Source organism: Leopardus geoffroyi, chromosome A1 (assembly GCF_018350155.1).
Source record: "Leopardus geoffroyi isolate Oge1 chromosome A1, O.geoffroyi_Oge1_pat1.0, whole genome shotgun sequence".
NCBI lineage: Eukaryota > Metazoa > Chordata > Mammalia > Carnivora > Felidae > Leopardus > Leopardus geoffroyi.
Window position 1 is genome coordinate 27,307,635 of NC_059326.1, and position 22,924 is coordinate 27,330,558.

At 41.8% G+C, this 22,924-nt stretch overlaps 1 protein-coding gene across 12 annotated transcripts in view; it reads left to right on the plus strand.

Moving 5' to 3' along the window:
* ENOX1 (ecto-NOX disulfide-thiol exchanger 1) overlaps positions 1 to 22,924 on the plus strand; it is a 557,584-nt gene that overhangs the window by 349,920 nt on the left and 184,740 nt on the right. For 11 of the 12 annotated variants that reach the window (XM_045477335.1, XM_045477409.1, XM_045477389.1 and 8 more), the window contains one exon: positions 258 to 395. In XM_045477335.1, coding sequence (XP_045333291.1) covers positions 258 to 395 — 138 coding nt within the window. The remainder of the gene's footprint in view (positions 1 to 257; positions 396 to 22,924) is intronic. The other variant, XM_045477378.1, reaches the window with a different exon arrangement.

Below are 22,924 nucleotides of genomic sequence, written 5' to 3' on the forward strand. Positions count from 1 at the left end.
TTTTTTTTCCAGGAGTGCTTCCTTAATGGCATGCTGTGTGTAACACAAACTACATGTCATTAAGTTTCCTCCCAGAATGTATTTGGAAACCCTTTATGTTTACGTCTGGAGAAAACATTGCTGTAGATTACAGTGCTTTATTTTCGCGTGGTTGGGGAATGTGCTAAGTGAAGTCTCGCATCTCTAGCAATGTGATCTCCTTTAAAACAAACACTCTTGCCTGTTGACTGGAAGTCACAGTTTGTTTTTCCCCGCAGCAGCTGATGGTTTGGGGAGTATAGCGATAGACACAACCCAGCTCAACATGTCCGTGACCGATCCCACAGCCTGGGCCACCGCCATGAATAACTTGGGCATGGTTCCCGTGGGGTTGCCTGGACAGCAGCTTGTGTCTGGTAAGCTTGGGTTTCAAGGTACTTCGCAGCAGTACCAAAGGGTGTTGGTGACAGGTGTCCAGTAATCTACCCACACGCGAGTGTTGAGCATAGTCAACATGGGGCATGTTTATGACTGGGATTTGTCTGGCAGGTTGTGCTTGAGATTCTTTTCCTCATCACCTTGCTCTCCTGCCCGACAGCTATTCTCAGAAAAAGCCATGTGTAGTATATATCATCTGTGGCATTGCGATATCAATTTCATGTTTTAAATTGCTAAATAGAAGAGCTAACGTTTGCTTTGTAATTTGCAAAACTCCTTCACCTACATTATGCCATCTGATTCCACAGTCGTCTTTTTGAGGCAGGTGGATATTGTTTGTTTGCTTACGAATGTTCACATTTCAAAGACGGGGAAACAGAGGGCCAGCATTCAGGTGGCTTTTCCAGCACTGCGGTGGCAGAAGTAGAAATTCAACTCAACTGACACTAGTCCACATTTTTCCCGTCACTCTTTGGAATCATAATACGATGCATTCAATAGGGAGAATGTTTAGAAACGTCCCCAAGTAGAAGGCCGTTTAAAAGATTTCATCATTTAATTTAACACATCTTTATTGAGGACTTTCCGTGTGCTGTGGAACAAATACTCCGGGGAAGAGAATAGATATATACATACATAAGTGTTCCTGAGGACCATGTCTCCCTAAATTGCAAAGCACAGCAACAACGACAACAACAACAACAAAACCCAGCAATTAGAATAATGTGTAGAATCAGGTGCGAAGTGGTAACACAGGCCAATAATGTAGTAATTTCCAGAAGGGTCAATCACTGGGGCTCTAAGAGAAGATATTCTCAGAAGAGTAGGACTTGGGCTGTCCGGAAAGATACATAAAACTTGCAGTATCCACTCATTCGCTCATTCGTTCATTCAACAAACATTTATTGAGTTACTGTCCTGGTGTGGGTGCTCCAGCTATAAACAAACCAGGCATGGTCCCTGCCCTCCCAGAATTTCCAATGGAGAGGTGACAGTCAGTTATTATGTTATGGTCATTGTTACGTCAGAGGAACAATTCACTTTTGCCCGTCAAGTCAGATGAGGGTAGATGGCATACACCAAGTAGAAAGCAGTCGCCATTGGAGAGGTAGTTTCCGCCCCCACAAACCTGTGTATTTTGTGCTGAGGTGACCAAGCATTTGTTTGTTTTTGTTGTTGTTTTTATTGTTTTTCAATAGTGGCCATAGATAGCAAATTCTAAACTAGTTACAGTAAGTTTTATGTGTGTGTGTACCTGTACATATATATATATATATGTACATGCACACGTACATATATGTGAATATATACATATGGGTTTTTTTTTTTTTAATATCACAAGAAAGAACAGGAGAGAAGACAGGAGACAGCGACAAGTGGGAGACAGAAAAAAGAGAGTCAGATCCTGAGTTACAAAACAGTATTCTTAGGATATTTATGAAATTCTCCAAAGTATAAAACTCACGTTGAGTTGAGGATTAGTCTGGTACGTGCTGTGTATATATGTGCAGCAGTGACATTTTCTTTTTTTTTTTTTTTGTCACATGCTTTCTTTGCATTTAAAAAAATTTTTTTTTCAATATATGAAATTTATTGTCAAATTGGTTTCCATACAACACCCAGTGCTCATCCCAAAAGGTGCCCTCCTCAGTACCCATCACCCACCCTCCCCTCCCTCCCACCCCCCATCAACCCTCAGTTTGTTCTCGGTTTTTAAGAGTCTCTTATGCTTTGGCTCTCTCCCACTCTAACCTCTTTTTTTTTTTTCCTTCCCCTCCCCCATGGGTTTCTGTTAAGTTTCTCAGGATCCACATAAGAGTGAAAATATATGGTATCTGTCTTTCTCTGTATGGCTTATTTCATTTAGCATCACACTCTCCAGTTCCATCCACGTGGCTACAAAGGGCCATATTTCATTCTTTCTCATTGCCACGTAGTACTCCATTGTGCATATAAACCACAATTTCTTTATCCATTCATCAGTTGATGGACATTTAGGCTCTTTCCATAATTTGGCTATTGTTGAGAGTGCTGCTATAAACATTGGGGTACAAGTACCCCTATGCATCAGTACTCCTGTATCCCTTGGGTCAATTCCTAGCAGTGCTACTGCTGGGTCTAGGGTAGGTCTATTTTTAATTTTTTGAGGAACCTCCACACTGTTTTCCAGAGTGGCTGCACCAGTTTGCATTCCCACCAGCAGTGCAAGAGGGTTCCCGTTTCTCCACATCGTCTCCAGCATCTATAGTCTCCTGCTTTGTTCATTTTGGCCAAGCAGTGACATTTTCTATGGTCTGAACATGCGTTGATCCAGACCCCTTTTCCCGAAAGCTTACCCAGGCAGATACTTCCATCTACTAACTCGAGAGTAAAGATTTGCATTTTTCCACCCAAATTTTCCCAACTGCCTAATTGAAATGCTTATCTAGCAGAAATTGCTCTTGTCTCCACCTCCCACTTGTGTCAGAAAATGTTGTGTAACTTCCAGAGTAAGCCGCAACCTCAATAATTCATTATTTTTTCTTTATGATTTTGAGTCTTGTGACATTTTAACCATGACCAATTTATGATTTTCCCGGCAACTTACCATGAAAAGAATTACAGCCCCTGCTCGTTATAGAAGATTTACCGTATCTGCCCTGCATTACGTTCTCTATCTCCTGTACTAGCCAGACTGCTTCAACCGTTTTCGAGCCTCCCAGGGTCTTTCTGGGTGTCCCTTCGTCATTTCTGCATTCTGCCAGGTGAACTGTACTTCACGTGGTTCCTCGGGGCTCCCGCTGACCCCGTTTGTTGGCACTTTCTCAGGGTCGGGTTCTGTTTTATTCACTTAGTGTGTCTGCAGTTTCTTCCAGTCTTTTTTCCACGGAAACATTTTCATCACATTAACTACTCTATTGTGTATTTTTATTAACACCTTGTCCTAAATTGGTTTTTCCATTTTATTGTTTTATATGTAAGAAATGCAAATAATCCATTGAACAAACCTCCAATTTATTTAACCAGCCTAGTGTTTACATTTAGGCTGTTGCCATTGTTTCACTCTTAGAAGGCAAGTTTGTTTGGAGAATTTAATGTCTTCAAGCACACAGAGAAGCATGTTACCTTTTTTGTAAAATGGTGATTATGTCTAGTTCATGGGACTGTTGCGAGATTTTAATATGATAGTTTACGTGCGATAACCACATAGCACCTACACGTAGAAAGCATTCATTGACTCTTAACTCTTATTCCTTCCTTCCTTTTTTGCTCATTTTTTAAAACAGGTAATATTATGTGAACCATTTCCACGCATAGAGCTTTTCAGCAATTAGAATGACTGTCCTTGGATAGACTCCTGTATGTAAAACTAGCAGATCACAAGAAATGAACATTTGAAAGTTTCTTGTTAAATGCTGGGCGGTTAATTTCCAAAATATGCGCATGTATTTAATATTTATTTGCTAATTTGATATGTAAAGATGGCATCCTATGATTTTGCCCTCATTTTTTTTTTATATCTACCCTTTGTAAATTATTTACCTCCTCTGTTATTAGTATCTCCTCTTTTGTAAATAGATTACTTTCATACTGTATCCATTTATCACACAGAGCTCAAACCTTTTTGGTTTACATTTGGTTATTTATTATTAAGGATTTTAATCTTTGGAATTCATATTTCCTAAAAACACTTATATAGTCTGTTTTTTTTTTTTTTTTTGCCTCTTAATGTTTTTTTTTTTTTTTTTAAAGTTTATTTATTTTTGGGACAGAGAGAGACAGAGCATGAACGGGGGAGGGGCAGAGAGAGAGGGAGACACAGAATCGGAAACAGGCTCCAGGCTCTGAGCCATCAGCCCAGAGCCCGACGCGGGGCTCGAACTCCCGGACCGCGAGATCGTGACCTGGCTGAAGTCGGACGCTTAACCGACTGCGCCACCCAGGCGCCCCATAATGTTTTTTTTTTTCAAAAATATGTTTAACTTTTCCTTTATGAGTTCTTTATTCCATTTCTAAATACGAAAAGGCTTGTCCCACCGTAGAAGTTGATATGTATTCCCAGTTTTCTGGGCCTCCGTTGGCTTACTTTTATCTTTTTTACCTTTCTGTCTTTCTTATCTTTTATCAAACATTCCGTTCTTATGCATATTTCTATCCCATGTTTGAAGTATCTGTTCTGTACTCCTGATCTATCTTTATTCCAGCACCACATTGTCTCAGTCCTTCCAGCTCTATGGAGTATTTATATGACATCTCTTATGCTCTCTTTACTGGACTGCATGGGTAATGCTGTTTGTTTCTTTCAAGGCAGTCACAGACGGCTGTTTCCTGCTCAGTTCACATGCAGCCGCCTCTGGAATTCTTCGGGGTGCCTGTGGAATGTGAGAGGCAGTCTTTACTGTCTCAGAAGGGGCTTAAAGATTATTTAGTGTAGCCTTCCTTCCAAGAAATCCCCTCTAAAATGTCTCTGACAGGATTATGGAGAGGCTGGATTTTACAAGCACTTGGCCTTCTCCCAAAGTTTCTGATATTTCTAAATGACCAACTACTCTTCCCATGTTTGTTAAAACTGAACTGACACCCAATCCCATTCTCCACCAGTACTTCTGTTTATTGAGAGATTAAAATTATCAGCAAAGGAAGGAAGACACACATTTTTCACATCCTCTGCTTTTATCAAAAAGTTTTCCCAGGAAATCAGATCACCCACCACTGTCCCATTGCACCTTTCTGATGTGTTATTGTGGCTTCCATTTTCTTCCCCTCTACCGTCCCCCCGTGTTCCCACCATGATTCCAGCCCCATGCTCATGAACTTGCCTGGCTACCTTCTTCCTATCATGTGCTGCTTAAGATCATCATGTTGAATCAGTTTCTTTTATCTAAAATATACCATTATGGTGTTTTACTCCAGCCCTAAATCCCATACTTCAATGTCTTGGTTTATCTATAGCATAATATTTACCTCCTTATATTATCGTTTCATGTTTATTTTATTCCTCCTACTTTTAGTTTTGTGGAACGTTTAATTTTGTGCGTTTCAACACTTTGTGCGTTGATATAGATCTAGGTTTTCTAAACTGATCTGTTAGAACACCAGTGCCCTGGGGTTGTTAGGTAAAGTGGATGTCATATAAGTATTTATGTGGCCTAATAGCCAAGGCAAACTGTGGGTTTAAAATAGGTAGATTGCGGTTCAGTCAGTTAAGTGTCAGACTTCGGCTCAGGTCATGATCTCATGGTTCATTGGTTTGAGCCCTGTGTCGGGCTCTGTGCTGACAACTTGGAGCCTGGAGCCTTCTTCAGATTCTGTGTCTCCCTCTCTCTCTCTCTTTGCCCCTCCCCCACTCACACTCTGTCTCTCTCTCTCTCTCTCTCAAAAAAAAAATTGAATAAACATTAAAAGAAAATGAAAACAGGTGGGTTGCAGAGCACCTGGGTGGCTCAGTCAGTTGAGCATTGAACTCTTGGTTTAGGCTCAGGTCATGATCTCACAGTCCCCGAGGTCAAGCCCCACCCCACGTTGGGCTCCGTGCAGGCCATGCGGAGCCTGCTTGGGATTCTCTCTCTCTGCCCTTTCCCCTGTCTCTGCCTCTTCACCCCTCTCTCTCTCAAAATAAATAAACTTAAAATAAAATAAAACACGTAGGTTGCTTTCTTTGTGAGTTTCTTCAAAGTCTTTACTATGCTCATATCCAATGTATACTTTCAAAGAGTAGTATGCAGCATGCGGGCTTCCCCAAACTTAATTTAGCTTAAAAAAAAAAAAAATCTCTTGGCATCTCATGAGACACCGGAATAGCCATGTAAACCAGATTTCTACCATCAGCTGGGGACATCCTTTTCCACTACCACCCGTCTCTCTGTGCTGTTTATGATATCCTGTCTATGATCTGGCACACAGCTTGGGTTATGCTTTCACTGAATAGTGTTACTACCTAACCTCAGGTCTCCAAATAATTCTCTCGTGGTCAAGAGTTTGCCTAAAGCCTTCTTCCCAGTTTTCTCTGATCCGTGTTGTCACTTTCCAGGAGCCCCCGCCATGGGTGTCATCAGCCCAAATCCAGAATATCAGATCATGAGCTTTGACACCATCTGTGTGACCAGCTGCTCCCTTTCTATATATCCCAGCTTCTTTTCCAAAGTTATGATCATCAGTTGGAAGAGTTGAAAACTCAGCAGCCGAGTCCCCAGTTTTTAAGTTTCTTGCCCAGGACTACGTGGGGATTGGTAATATTTCCTGGGTATTCTCTGGCCATGAGCTTCTAGCTTGCTTTTCTCTAAACTTCTTGAAATTTTATTTCCTGATCTCAAAATCTTCCAACCCGATGGAAAACGAAAACAAAAGAAGACTCTGAGCATCATCGTTTAGAGAGCCTCGCTATTACACGCCAGGCTGTCTGTATCCCCTTAAATCATGCCCGTGTCAGGGAGTGCCACCAGTAACACGTGAAGGGACGAAAGAAAGGAAGTTTGCTGGCTTGAGTATTATTGTCCTCTTAAAAACAAGTACGTAGGACAGTTTATCAAAAGAAAGCCCATCTGCGTATCTCTCCTTAGCTGTCGTTGACTTTGATTGGTAGATATCTTTTACCCCAAATGGCTTGACATGCCATTTGTGTTATCTCAAATACGTGTTCTGAAAAGGCATCGCACTTCCCTATTAGCTGTGGAAAGACTTTGTCCAAGACAGCGCCACACGCCTTATCATAAGGGATTAACTTAGAGCCCGTAAAAGACTTCTTCCCTCTTACAAGTATCTGTGAACACGGATTGTCCCTTGGCTCGCACCTGTTTCTTCTTTAAAAGCTCTGAGTTCACCGTCACTGCTTCTGTTACTGCCACTCGGAGAAGAGATCAACTTTAAAACTCATGGGGAGGCCAGGTTGGGCTACAGTCCTCTCTTTCCCCTCTTCCATTCGCTGATGCTTCCACTCATTTTAATTCCTCTCTGCTGGCTCAGAATATTTTTTCTGCTTTCCTTCTTGGGTTGGTTAATCCTCCCAGGAACCCCTTGATCCTCTTTAATATGCCCAGATATGAGGAAGCATGTGTTAAATCCTTTCATCTCCTGGAGCATTGCTCTTAACTGGGATTTATTGATCCAGACATTGTGCCAAATGCTGGGACTAGGGAGACAGAGACCTTTCAGCGCCTAGCGGGAGAAACAGAGAAGAGTGAATAAGCTAATACAAATCAACATGATGAGTGGCTCTGCCACGAGGAGATAAAGGGTGCTATAGGATGTCACCGAAGAGTGGTAAGCAGGGACTAGTGCGATTAAAGTTGCATTTTAACGGAGAACTTTTGCAAGTCCTAGAGAGAATGGATGGAGTGTGGAATGGTTGCCGGCAGGGAGGTCAGACAAAGGGCCGTAGCAGTTACGCAGATGCAAGGTAATAATGACAGTAATAATCATGGAAGCGGAGATGGAGAGGAGTGAAGGGACCCATGAGACATTTGATTCTAGAAACAATAGGAATTGATGGCTGAGTCCTCAGAATGTTAGGGGAGTCATCAGCAGTGATTCCAGTTTGGGAAATCGTGTAAAATGGTATGGTCATGTGCTGAGACGCAGAAGGCTGGAAGAGAACAGGTTGCGGAAAATGCAAGATTCTTTTTGCATGTGTTGAGTTTGAAGAACCCGTGGAAATGAAATGTGGTGAGCAGTTAGATCTGAGGGTCTAGAGCTAATGACAGAAGGGGAGACAGGGATGTGGCTTTGGCAGTCATGGGACAAGGACGGTCATTGACTCCTTTCTCCCCCAGTCATACTTTTGCTGTGAAATTATACATAAGCCCTCAGCTGCTCATGCAGGTATCAGTCTAACCTACAACTGAGTCTCCAAGTATCTGCTTCCTCTGTTTCCTCTCTTTTGACCCACTGGATTCCTATCCATTGGTGGGCTCCAAGGTTTGCAATTAGAGAAGTAGTCAGAGATTTAAAAAATGTAATCTAAGAATCTATTCCTGAAACCATCTCATCAGTTTACAGAGACACTCAGATGGTCTTTCTGTTGATAAACCATCCTACATACTTGTTTTTAAGATGAGACTAACACTTGGGGCGCCTGGGTGGCTCAGTCGGTTAAGCGTCCAATTTTGGCTCAGGTCGTGATCTTGCAGTTTGTGGGTTCAAGCCCCGCGTCGGGCTCTGTGCTAACAGTTCGGAGCCTGGAGCCTGCTTCGGATTCTGGTCTCCTTCTCTCTCTGTTCCTCCCCTGCTCACGCTCTGTCTCTCTCTCTCTCTAAAAAATAAAGTTAATTTTTTTTTTTTTTTAAAGAGGAGAATAATACTCAAGCCAGCAAACTTCCTTTCTTTCGTCCCTTCACATGTTACTGGCGGCACTCCCTGACACGGGCATGATCAAGGGGATACAGATAGCCTGGCGTGTAATAGCGAGGCTCTCTAAACGATGATGCTCAGAGTCTTCTTTTGTTTTTATTTTCCATCTTGCTGGAAGATTTCTCATTATCAAACATCAGAAAACAAATAGGGCCCTCGACTTAGATTTCACAGTTTATGTACCCGATTACATGTATTCCTGACAGCTCAGTTGCACATTCCACAGTTATCTACCCTCTCTTCCCCAGGACATTAGAACAGTACATTGGTATGTCCGCTCATTCCCCTACCGTATTGCAGAAGGCTCAAAATGTACAACACATTTTACAAGGCCCTAGAGAAACAGCAGTTTATATGACAGGCGACATTCCTGTGGAGCATTCATATTTTTTAAAGAAGCAGATGCGTAAATGCCTGTTTCATGACAACAACAGTGGGGTGTTACAGTAAGAGGGATTGGGAGCCCAACTTCGCTTGGAGGCATTAGAGGCTATTCAGAAAAGTCCCTCCAAAGAAGTAATATTTAGGCTAAGGGCCCAAAGATGAATTCGAGCTTACCAGGTAGCAGGAGGGAAGAAAAGGGGAATCCGGGAAGCTGAGAGAATTCTAAAAGTTTATATAAAATGCCCCGTGCAAAGGCCTGGGGCAAGAGGAGCTTGGCTCTTGCAAGGAGATGAAAATGGGATGTGTGTGGGCATATATCCAAAAGACTGCTGGAAGTCCAGAAAGAGATGAATGAGGTAGACGGCCTGGATATACGCACTTGGGGCCAGAGTACCGAGCACCTCCCACCTGCCCGGCATTGAGGGGTGCCTCAAGTGCTGAGGGGAAACATGGCTGTCATCCGTCCTAGGGCTCTCATCCCGATGCTCGGTACATGACGTGTGTGTCTACGGTATTTCTGGAGATGAGCGAATTTGTAGCAAATTGTTTCCAAAAAATATTTGCTTCTTCCTGTGCTGTGTGCTATATAAGGTAATTGGTATCGCTTAAAACGAATCAAGGCTTGTCCTCAAATCACTCTCCACAAGTGACAACAACCTGTATCTTTGTTGACTAGAGATGTCATGAATTGAAAGTCCTTTTCAAATGCTTGCCTAACATGATCTAGTCATTTGAAGTGTAGTCATTTTTCTCCCCCATGCAATGAAGCACATAAATCCACTCGCTTTGTAGATTGACTTTTTCTGAATTATGAATGTGTAATTCTGTTCTTCCTGTCTATGCCACAACAAATATATATTTTTTTGATTTTATACTTGTTTCCATCTCTTGATTAGCTTAGTCCTTATTTGTTCTGTCATACCCTGGTATACGTGCTACCCAACTAACTCAACCGGCCTTTTGAACTACTCTGGTCACTTTCTTACCCTCTGGACTAAAATTAGAGAAAAATATTTTTAAAGAACTGTCTGTATTTACATATGTATAGGTATAGTAACTATATGCATATTACATGCAAATATATAACATGAAGATGTGCATATACATCACAAACACACACATTCCCTAATTTTCTTGGTTTCCTTTTCTTCCTCTAGAATAGAGATGCTTTCGTATCTTTAACGGCAACATGAGCTAAAGGGAAATATTTGCATTCCATAATGGAAAACGGATTGTCTCCTGCCCCCATAGTAGACATTCTAATGCAGCTGGAATCAGGAAGAAAGATCAAACAGTTAAATTCCTGTATTAAAATTAATTTGTGTTCCTATCCGGCGTGCACACACATACACACATACAGGCACATTACCATATATTGCATTTTTGTTTTCAGTTAATGTCAAACCCTTTTATTTGTAAGTATGGGATCATTGTGTAGTGACTTCTCATTTACGTCTTGTTTCCTTTTATTGGGCTGGGCCTTATCATTTACTGTGTGTTACACACCATGTTGTTGAGTGGTAGATATATTACACTGTGCACTTATATAACTAGGCTATCGTTTATCTAATAGACTGTGCTAGGCTATACATTTATATGGGCAAGAATCATATGTTTCATCTTTGTCTTTCCTCTATCATCAAATACAGAGATGGGTGCTCAGTAACCATGTAGTGGAATGCATGTCTGGGTGGATTCATTTATATAAATAACTACATAAAGATGTATACATTTTGGAAAAGTTACTTTTACCTGGTCCTTAGACTGTTCTAAAGTATAGCTTTTATGCTTTTAATCATGGTTAGATATGAAGGGTAGCCACAACCATCAGCCCCTTATTTGACATCTGTGATTTATTTTTCGAGTAATTGAGCATCATCTTTCCAGATTACTTCTTTTCTTCTTTTTTTTAAAAAAAAATGTATCTTCCCCATCTCTCCTTATCATGCTTATGCTTTCATTGACCTTCTTGTACATATGGATGGAGTATATGATAGCTGTTTTAGTGCACTTATGTACTAATTCTGTTGTCTGTGATCTTTCTAAGTGTCTTTCTGTTGGTCCTCATGATAGATCATATTTTCCTGCTTCTTTGCATGCCTAGTAATTTCTCGTTGGATGCCAGACATTGTAAATTTTACCTTGTTAGGTGCTGGATTTTTTTTTTTTAATTTCCTTAAATATGTTTGACATTTGTTCTGAGATGCCATTAAGTTCCTTAGAAATACTTTCATCCTTTCAAGGCTTGCTTTTTAGCCTGGGTAGGTGGGTCCGGAGCAGCCTTCAGATAGACTAAAGATAATTTATGCCACTTCTGAGGCAAGATACTTCTAGAAACACTACTCTGGTATATTAAGAGTTATCCTCTCTGGCTACTGGAAACTGGATCTGTTCTCAGCCCTTTTGTGAGCCTCAGAATCAGTTCCACCTGCTCCTTACCCACAGTTTTTGCCTCAGTCTTGGAACCTCCTTCGCAGACCTGATCAATACTCAGCCAAAGACTTGAAGGGAACATTCTGAAGATTTTCAGAGCTATCTTTCTGGTTAGGGCCTTTCTCTGCAGTGCTCTTCCCTATAATTTCCAGCTGCCTTGGCCTCCCAAACACTGAAACTAAGGTATACCTCTGCCTCTGTTTGGGTTTCTCGTGCTTGAGTTAAATCCTGGAAACTTTCTAGACAGTAGACGGGGACAATCATAGCTTTTGCTGTAACTGTCTCCCTTCTCTCAATAATCACTGTTCTGTACTTGATGTTGTCCATTGCCCAAAAACTGTCATTTCATATATTTTGTCTGACTTTCAAGTTGCTTCAAGCAGGAGAATAAATTCTATCGCTGTTACTTCTTCCTGGCTGGAAACAGAAGTTTTCAGACAAAGTCTTTTTAAAGGTGTGTGTGTGTGTGTGTGTGTGTGTGTGTGTGTGTGCGCGCGCGCGCGCGCATGCACACGCATGCCCTAGGGACATAAACAGTGTAATCTCTGGCTATGATATGAATGACTTTTGTAGGGATGCTGAAAAAGGTGGTAATAAACCCACCAATTCCTGAACACCTAATATGTACCAAATTCAGTAAACATCTAGCTTCATTTAATCCTCTGCTAGCTAAATATTATTAACCCCATTTCATAGATAAGGGAACTGAGCTTGGGTGATGTTAATTAACTTACCCCAGGTTATTCACTTAGAGGGAGGTAGTGCTGGAAATGAAATACAGGTCTATCCACCTAAGCTGTTTCCACTATATCAGAATTTGGAGAAAAATCACTGAAGCAAGATTTCCTAGATTTTTGTCTCAGGCCAGCACTCTCTTTACACTTACAAATATCTTAGGTGGAAATATATTGTTGGGGGGGGGGGAGGAGGAGGAGGAATCATAGAGATTTTTTTATATCACATTAAAACTTTAAAATAGCAATTATTTAATTTTTATGCACATCATTTTTCATGGTACTTAAAATCCAGAGATTTCCAGGGCACCTGTGTGGCTTAGTTGGCTAAGTGTCCAACTCTCAATTTCAGTTCAGGTCATGATCTCACAGTTGGTGAGATCAATCCTGGTGATGGGCTCTGTGCTGACAGCACGGAGCCTACTTGGGATTCTCTCTCCCTCTCTCTCTGCCCCTCCCCTACTCGTGTGCACATCCTCTTTCTCCCTCTTAAAATAAATAAACATAAAAAATAATAATAAATCCAGAGATTTCCATTAAGCCTCATGAGTTTAGGACTTATGGTCTGGTGATCTGGGATTGGTACTAACATTTAACCAGGAATAGCTTGGTAATATAAAGTAGACTGTTATGGATAAGACCAGGTAAGTGACCTGCCCCTAGCTAATGTCAGTAACCAAAAATGATCATAAATATGGGGAGATTATATACATTTCAGTCTAAAGGCAAGTAAGAAGGTTTTCCCAAAGGAAAAAAAATGACTGTGAGTTTCTCGGCAGTTAACACAGATTAGATGGGCTTGAGTCAACTTAAATATTCACTCTTTGGGAATAACAGAATGCAGAGCAGGTGGGAGCTGGGACACACAGTCCTATAAGATTGTGGTAGAGCATTGGAAAGGGGGTGGATCATATGGAAAGAGCTGATGAGGGCAAGCGGGGAGTTGGAAGAGTTAGAAGGTGTGAAGGAGAAAAGGGCATTAGCCAGTAACATAAATAGGGACCCTTTCCATGGTATTTGCAAAAGAAAAATTATTTTCCCTAGAAGCTGATGAACTGTCCCTGCAAGAGGCAGATGGTGACTTTGAGCCCGATGTCTTGGGTTTGAGTCCAGGCTCTTTCCCTTGGCCATGTCACCTTGGGCAAATTACATTTAACCCCCCTGAGTTTGTTTGTCTATAAAGAGAGACATAATGTATCGACATCAGAGAATTGTAGCTTCCAGCATCTGATGATACAAAGTATGGGCCATACTGTCGGGATCCAGATATGTTAGCTCCCTTGCCCCTTACTGGACAGCAGTTAGGGAGGAGCAGGGAAGGAGAGAAGAGTGACTTTGGATGACTCCATATTGAAATGCACTGAAAAAGGAAGATTTGGCCCCTGTGAAAAACTGGTTCCCTTGTCCTGATTTTCCTGTGTCCTAGGAGCAGTGACAACCATTCTCCTCTACAAGCCATGTGGAGGCACCCAGAACACACCCATAAATTGTAGCTCTATGAGTATTTGAGTATTATTCTTTGAGTGTTACTCAAAGTATTTTCCACTGATCATCTGTGTCATTATTCCCTGAAATGTAGATTTTAGGGCCACTTTCAGACCTTCTGAAACATGAGGCCCTGGAAAGTACAAATGAAAATTTAAGAACACAACTCCTTGAAGGACTTTAGGATCTACGTTGGTGGGAGAAGAAGAAAATACCCCATTTGGCCTAGAAATGAGCAGGGAAACTTGTTTGATACTAAATTTCTGTGGTCTTAACTACACTGCCGTTTTTACAACTGAAAATGTTTTTATAAAGTAGCTGAGACTAAAAGTACCTAAATGGTAGCTGCAGATGCAAATTTAAAAATCATATATTGAGTATCTACAATGCTCAAGCACTGTGCATAATCTCATTTAATCAGACTTCATCTTGATGGGGCTCCTGGGTGGCTCAGTTGGTTGAGCATCTGACTCTTGATTTCAGCTTAGGTCATGATCCCAGGGTTGTGGAATCGAGCACCACAATGGGCTCTGTGCTGAGCACCGAGCCTACTTAGGATTCTCTCTCTCTTTCTCTCTCTCTCCCCACTGCCCCTCTCCCCCACTTGAGTTCTCTCTCCCTCTCTCTCTCTCTCTTTATTTCTAAAAAAACAAAAATAAAATAAAACAAAACAGAATAAAATAAAATCAGGCTTTATCTTGAAGAAGATGTCTTGGGCGTTGAGACACATATCCTTGAGCTATAATAAACTGCACTTTCCTCTTCATCAGGGATATCTGCTTGTTATCACAGAAGTCACAGTTTTGACCTTGAAGTTTTACTTCGGAAAGTTTATGCCTGTGGGGCAAAGGGATACTTTATTCTAAAGGGGAAGGAGAAATACTATAGTCTTCAAGTTCGCTATGTCTTCCAGCCACAAGGGCGTCTTTAAAGAAATATTCCTCCCCTTCCTGGATGGGCCTCTTGTGACCTCCATCAGTTAATGCCTCCTAGTCATTTATTCTATCTCAGCAGGAAAAATAAGCCTCAACACTCTAATGTGAGGCAGCTAAAGCCTCCACAGGGGACCCTCACACAGAGTGAATCATTGCTGACGAGGTTCTAACCAGAGACATTTTTATGAGCTGTGCAATCACTCAAAAATGCTCATTTTATATTTTCAAAACTTAGTGGCCTCTATCTCGGAAACTGTGTATTTGAGAACATCTTTTTGAAGTTGTTCATCCCCAGCTGTGAGAAAATACTGCCTAGTCATGGGTTGGGGAAAAAAGCAATTGAGAGAAATAATAGAGGAAGGCGATGATTTCATCCTTGTCTGGATATCTATGTCATCCTCACTGGGACTTGGCTAAGAGAGAGGCAGGCCAGAGGCGCTGTGGGTCGCAGGAAGGAGGAAGGAGCCCAGTGGGTCACAGGCCCTTACTGGCCAGAGAAAACCAGGAAGGGCACAACGGTGTAAGAGAAGCATATGGGAAACAGAGTTCCGGGGCCCTGGAGGCCTGGTGTTACTCTTCCTCCGCTCTGTCACATGGTGGCCACGTGACCATGGGCCAGTCGCACAGATTATGAGGGCCTTGCTATGCCCAACTGTCAAAGGAAGGTGTCTGGGGTTCCTTAATGCTCTGAAATTCTGTAATTCAGGAAAACCCTAAAAATCAAGAATGTGAGACATTAATATGCGCAATGCTAAAGTGACTAGCATCCAGTTAATATCTTGAGGAAATAAAGCAGGATAATAACTTTGAACAGGAACCGCAGGAAGAGTATCTCTATAATTAAGGTGATCTTTTTTGGTGGAGACGGTATTGTTTGTTTGTTTGTTTGTTTGTGTACTTGTTCCTTAATGGATCCAGAGAGCACCTGCAGAGTTAATCACACGCATAGCCACCCGAGTCATGTAGGAGAATCATCGTAAGGAACTTGAATCTTTCTAGGCTTTAAAGAAACAAGTTGCAAGAGAGGGCAAGACATACTCCTACCAGTGTCAGGGCCTTTGACACAGCAGTGGCATCTGCGGAGTAACCAGTAACCGAAGGCAAACAGGAAGCTGAGCAAGAGTGTAGATGCTAGAAATCGGAGAGTCTCAGTTCAGTCAAGCTCAGGAAGAATGTGAGACGTTTCATATCTGCTCTTCCTGTCAGTGTAAAGGAATGGGCTAAAGACCATATGAAATCTTAAGTGAGCAATCTTGTTTGTTTTTACGTGTAATTCCAAATCTGCTTCGTGAATTCATAGTTCCTTCGAGAAAATCGGGGGACTTCGTAAAAATAAGAGGAGGAGGGATGCAGGAATGTGCATTTGCTCACCTACCTCTCTCGTTGCAAAGCTCTTGCTGTTCCCCAGAGCCTGTGCTCAAACCAAGGAAAAGAGCCAGTGCAACATCTGTTCCTGGCTTTGCTAAGTCAGTGTGTGATGGGTCCTTCTTTGAATGAGTAAATTAAGTGGTCTGTTTTAAACAGCCTCCTGCTGGGCTGCGTGCTTAGGAAGGGAAAGTAAATAAGGCCATGCTTATTCCCGTCATGTTCACGGGAACCTGAAAACAAGACTTGGGGCAAAATAACTGAAATACGGATAATTAAAAATGTAGTATGATATGGCATCCATTATATGGGAAGATGATAACACCAACTCAGTAGAAATAAGATTTGGCAGTTAGAAAGGTCTTGAATAGTAGCCTATCATTCTGATATTTAGTGTGTAATTTTTCTGAGAGATTTCAGATAGGATATTTCATTTAAACCTTAATAATTTGCTCTACAGTGGCAGGTGTGTCTTACACAGTTCCCGTGCTCATGGCAGACGTTGCTAACGTGATTATCAGCCTTCTTTCCTACCGTAGTAGGATATGTCCTTATATCCCAGCATGGCGCTCCAAAAAGCTGACACCAGTAGAAACGTGAAGGAGACTTTCTGCTACCCCTGATCTTTCATTTTATGGATGAGGAGATAAAGGTCTGCAGAAGGTCTAGTTAAGTTCTACGGAACAATGTATCTTGACTGTTTCCTCCAGTTTTGATAGGCTTGAGAGGAAGACCTCAGGGTCTCTTGCCTATCCCCTTCCATGCATGGCGAAGAACATGCCAAGTTTAGGAGTGCCCTCATACTTTTCATTGAAGGAAATTGACTGGTTATAAGGGAAAACAACTAAACTCTAACCTTGGCTGCTTATGCAGAAGAGTTAACAGTTTTATCATTTACTGGAAGAATTGTATGTACTTTGAAGGAAAAGCCTATTAATAATTTCACATGGCAACCGAAATATTGGTAAAATTAATGAAGCACGCTCATTTCTTCACATTTAGAATCAGTCTCCTTAATTTTTCTTTGTTTCGTTTCTCATTCTTGTTACTCTCTTTTCCCTTTGAGACCATGAGCATTCATCCTTTCCTTATGGTCTGTTTATCCACCCGCCATCCATCCATCCATCCATCCATTCTTTCTTCCCTTCCTTCCTTCCCTCCTTTCTCCCTCTCTTTTCTCTGTTCTCCTTTATTCCTTTCCTTCTTTCCTTCCATACTTGTTGGTCACCTTTCACTGTGAGAACTAAAGTTATTTCTATCTCGTGGAGGTCATACTTGGACAGCGGAGAAAGATAATAAACACCTTAATACATATATATTGTAAATTGTAACAATTACTATGAGGGACTAGTAGGATACCACAATGATAGAGAACACAGAGGGGACCCACCATGGATCTTAGTACAATCAGAAGAAGTTTTCCTCTGGAGACAAAACCCCAGCTCAGATGGCTGAGGGTGAGAAGGAGCCAGCTCTGGAAAAGAGGGGAAGGAAGAGTGTCTGAGAGGATGCTCAAGGCAGGAGGGGTTTGACTTGCTTGAAGAACTACTGTAGGGCTAGTTTAGCGGATGGGATGGAGACTGGTGTGAGAGGTGTTTGAAGATGGGGTTTGAGGCCCTGAGAAAGAATTTGGACTTAATTCTAAGATGAACCGAAGGTCATACGTTCACTCGCTCACTCAACAGAGGGATCCCATGGTTGAATTTGAATGTTAAGAGAGAATGGATCTGAGATGGGATGGAAGTGGAAACAACGGAGTCATCAAAGAGGGCAATGCAAGTCTGGGCACTGACTCCAGTGTGGCTTCAGGTAGGAGGATGGTTGTGAGGTCGAAGAGAGGAGGACATATCTGTGACATATTTTTGAGGTTGAGGCCTCAGGACTTTCTGATTAGATGAGAGAGGAATGAGAGAGAAGGGAGAATCAAGTTGAATCGCAAGTTTCCAGGTTTGGCGCAACTGGGTAGATGGCGGCGGCATTTCCTGAAATGAGCCACACAGGAAGAGCAGATATAGGGAGTATCATAGTCAGGTCTACGCGTCTGAGGTTTGTGCTCCTGCGAGCAATCTAAGTGGTGATGTGAAGGAGGCAGATATTCATGCCTGGCACTTGTGTGCCGGACTTCTACAAACACACGTATCTGTGTTTGTCCACATGTAGAACATGGTCTGTGTTCTACACCATATATATGAGGGAAGTGGCATAAAGATAAGAGAGGGAGGCAGGTGTAAGAGCAGGTTTTGAATTTGAAATTCAGGAAGAAGATGGGGGCGCCTGGGTGGCTCAGTCAGTTAAGCGTCCGACTTTAACTCAGGTCATGATCTTGTGGTTGGCAGGTTCGAGCCCCACGTCAGGCTCTGTGCTGACAGCTCAGAGCCTGGAGCCCGCTTCAGATTCTGTGTCTCCGTCTCTCTCTGCCCCTTTCCTGCTCGTGTTCTGTTCTCTCTCTCTCGCAAAAATAAATAAACATTAAATTTTTTAAATTAAAAAAATAAAAAATAATGTTTGGAAAGAAGCCGTAAGGGGCTTGAAAAGAAGAAACAGCCAGAAAATTAGAAGGAAAACAGAAATGCGCAATATCGCATGAGCCAGTATCTTGGCCACATCGTAGGAAGATTGATTGCTTCTGAGAGGTCAAGTGAAAAGACTATAGTGAGGGAGATCATTTGGGTAGAGTTGTGGAGGTAGAAACCAGGTTTGGGAATTAAAGATTGAATGATATTTTATAAGGATCAAGTGAGATGGTGCTTAGGGAGGCCCTTTGAAAAGCTAAACAGGGCTACACAAAGAAAATAGATTATTCTAAGTAATAGTACCTCCATGATATTAATGGATTCACTATTTGTCATTTTTGTTTCATATTTAAATTTGGACCAACTACTTAACCCCCTTCAAAAAAGGGGGAAAGGAAGGAAAAGAATAACGACAGATGAAAGACAGAAACATCTGGTAGGGTCAGCTCTTCGAAGATGTTTGTCTAGAAAGGGAGCAGGTAAATTGAGAGGTACTTGAGGGGAATATGGGCTCAAGAGAAAATTTAAGACAAACTGGGACGATGATACACTTTTGGAAGCAGACCCTTCGATAGGAAGAAGTCTTTGGAGATGTCATGTGAACGTAAAGGAAGAATCCCAAATCTCCTGATTTGGGTAAAGCTTTCCTTTGCATATTAAAAGTCGTGACACTAAAGTGCAGAAGAATAGTGAACCTTGGGTCTAGGATCAAATAACGAGCCACCGAGAGGGAGGGTCTTAAAACACAAAATGAAATACACTATTGATTGACACAGTCTTGTCCTTGCCAAAATTTTGTATATAATTCCTGAATTTTTACAGACGTTTTCCTCGATAAATAAGAGAACGATTACATGTGCCCACAGAAGATAGTATTGTACACAGCCATCTGGTTCGACACCACTTCTCTCTTCTGAGTAATCTCCCCTCTGAAGAGTTAAGTTTCCATGTCTAAAGCTCATTTATTTACCTTGATTTCCTATCTTTGTGCTGTAACTCATTCTAAATATTTACTTTGGCTAATCAATGGATTATTGTGAGGCCCATTGCAGTTCACATGGCTTTTGGAAATGACGAGAGTTATTATTTCTCCTGCTGTGAAATAATAATGCCTCACCTCCCTGCTTGAACCTGCTGTCCGAGTACATGCAATACTTGTGAATAATAGATCTCTCACAGTCCTCACCTCCTTTTAAGCATTCACACTGCATCTTATATTTGCATACAAGTTATTTTTGCGTGTTCTTGCTAGGTCACATGCTAGGTCAGAGGACCAACAAATCATTTCTGTCTCTCCACCCTCTCTCCTTCCCCTCTCCACCATCCCACTTCCAAACGTAGTGCAAGCAGTGTTATTTGTAATCCTGCAGGAAAGAATAGGCCAGCCCAGCCATTACTTCCCCAGACCCTAGAGGTTTGCTTCCATGAAATACAGTTCCATGCCTGAACAAAGAGGTATTTGCACATAAACAAGATGACTATACTTAGCCTGGTGAAATTCCCACCATTTTCACTGGGGAAAACTAGTAAAACATTTGACTTCTCCTTGCTGGGTATCTGAACTTAGTGCCAGTAAGGGTAAATCCCTTAATCTCTGTGACCTTTAGGTTCCCTGTTAGAAAATGGGCCTACCAGTAATATCCATTTCACTATCCTTTTTTTCAAGGATCGAGTGGCTTGTGTATTACGAAATTTAAAACAGGAGAGCAGGAGATGCCTTGGGATGAGTGAAGTCCGTTATACACTTTAATTATCTGACCATTTGCATCTCTGAGTTTCTAGAACCGGACTCAGAGGAATTGTATATTTAACGTTTTGACAGTGCCAAGTTGTCTGCTACAAAAGCTGAACCCACATTACAACTCACACCGATAGTGGGTATTTTTAAATCCGCTGAATGGGTGTACCCATGGGTGAGAAATGACGTCACACATCTCTTTGCATCGCTTTGAGGACCCTGTTGGGGAGTCTTTGGGATGTTTTCAAACTGTATGAATGACTCCGCTGTTGAGTATCTTTGATTCTTTATTTCCCATTTGGAATATTTCTTCAGGATCATTTTCCACTCAACAGACGATAGGGCCATTTCAGTTGCTCTTGAGACATCACAAAATTACTTTGCAAAAGGGTTTCACCATTTATATTGAATATATATTTATATATACAATATATATTCAGAGATGCCTAAGTGTTTTTGTTTTAGCATCCTTGCTGACTCTGGGTGTTACCGAAATTATTTTTGCTAATTTAGTACAAGCGAAAGAGGTTGCCTTTTTATTGCCCGGGAACCATCATTTAAAGGGCCTCCCGATGGGGCTGTAGCCAGATGGAAGCCTGGCAGTGACACCAGAGGTTTATTTTCTGTTCTTTCACCTGCTGGTTAATAATTAGGCAATATTTCCAGGCCCACAGTTGGATCAGATTGAACTGCTCTTGCTGAGCCGTTAATGATTCGGAAACACCTTCCCCTACCTCCCCGCCTATCTAAATTCTTCCAGCTTCTTTGAGGGCACCTCAATGCCCATGTCATTCAAATAGCCTTCCCTGATTGCCCCTTCCCACCCACCCCAAGGCAATTACTGCTCTTACCATATGGTTTGACCCTGAGCTATAGTCAATTTGTTTCCGTTATTTGCTTTGCTTCTAAGATTTTGTAAAATGGATACACTCCACCAGTAAGGTGATGTTAACGCAATGCCTTTTCTCTTCAGGTTTTACTCTGTAAGTAGACACTTCCCAGAGCAGTGCTGGCCACGCATAGGTGCATAATTAACATTAGCAGCTGTGTTGAACTGAACCCCTTGTCAAAGAGATTTTACTCCAAAAGATAATGGAGTATAAGAAGCACTGTAGCCTTTCCACACACTAGGAACACTGTGTTCCTAGAACACAAAACAGGCAGACCAAATGTATTATTATGCTTTGCTTGCAGACATTATTGTTTTTCCACCATTCGGCTGTGCTTCCTAGGTCCCTTTCCCTAATGGTCTCTTCTTGTTGAGTCTTCTAGCATATTCCAGTGAACAAGATTAGTTTCTCCTCAAACAAAATACCATAGGCATGCCCACACAGTGGGTTGAATTTCTCCTCTATTTAGATCATGTCTCTTAAGTGACACCGATCCACTTAATCCTGGCAGCCTTCATTGTTATTATTGACTCTGTCTCTAATGTTAGCATTTTCCAGCGCTGCTATTTTCAGAATGTACCTGCTCGTGTCATTCATGCGTCTTTTGTCCAGAATCTCTGGTTTCGCTGACATACCGAGCTTCTCCAGCTGGGGGAGAGTTTCCACGCAACTGTGGCTAACTTTGCCTTCCCGGCGTAAAGTACCTCCAAATCATGGATGTTCAATTTTACGCCCTGTACTGGGACTTCTAAGCCACTGATTCTCTGGTATGAATCCTTGTCAAATGTTCAAAAGCACCTGGATGTATGGGTGTATCTGTGTTGTGTATGTGTATGTGTGTGTATATGTTTATATGTGTATATATTTTTATATTACATATGTTTATAAATGTGTGTTTATATAATCACGTATACAGATGTGCTTACGTATGTATATGTGCGTGTCTATATATCTTCTAGTAGTTAGAATAGAATTAAAGCTGTTAACAGAGGTGTTCAAATCTTTCTTTTTAACCTTAAAACACTTCTGTATGATCACTCAGGCAGGAAGTCAATAGGCATAAAAGATAGTGATTATCTAGTTGAATAGTGGGGATGAAAAGGCCGTTGGGACATTGTTCTAAACCATGATTTGTCCCCTGCTGTTGATCATATCTCTTCACCATAACCCTCACCCACCAGGCTCCATTCACATTGGCCTCTTTTTACATCTGGAATTTACCAAAGTTGTCCTTTCCCCTGGGGCTTTGCTCTACCCATCCCCCTGTCCAGAACCTGCTCACCTAGACTTTCCCACTTCCCACAACCTGGCTCCTTGTTACTAGAAACTCAAATCAAAAGTCACATTTCCAGAGAGAGCTTCCTTGACCTGCCAAATGGCTTCTCCCCTTCTTTCCCACTCCCAGGTAGCCCTTACACCCCTACCCACTCCCGGGAAGTAACTTCTTTCTTATGGTTTGTTTATGTCCCAGTAGGAGGCGAGTTTCCAGGACAGTAGGCAGCTAGTCTGTCTTGCTCCAAGTTATACTTCCAGTTCTTAAAAACAATGCCTGGCACACAGGAGACAATAAATATGCGCCGGGAGGAAAACGCATCAGTGGAGCACTAGCTTTAGAGGAGTCTCAGACCTTCATATGATTTCCTTCTCCTGCTTCTAAATCCCTTGGGGTTTACATTTTAACATTCTGTTTTTAAAGGTGTTTCAC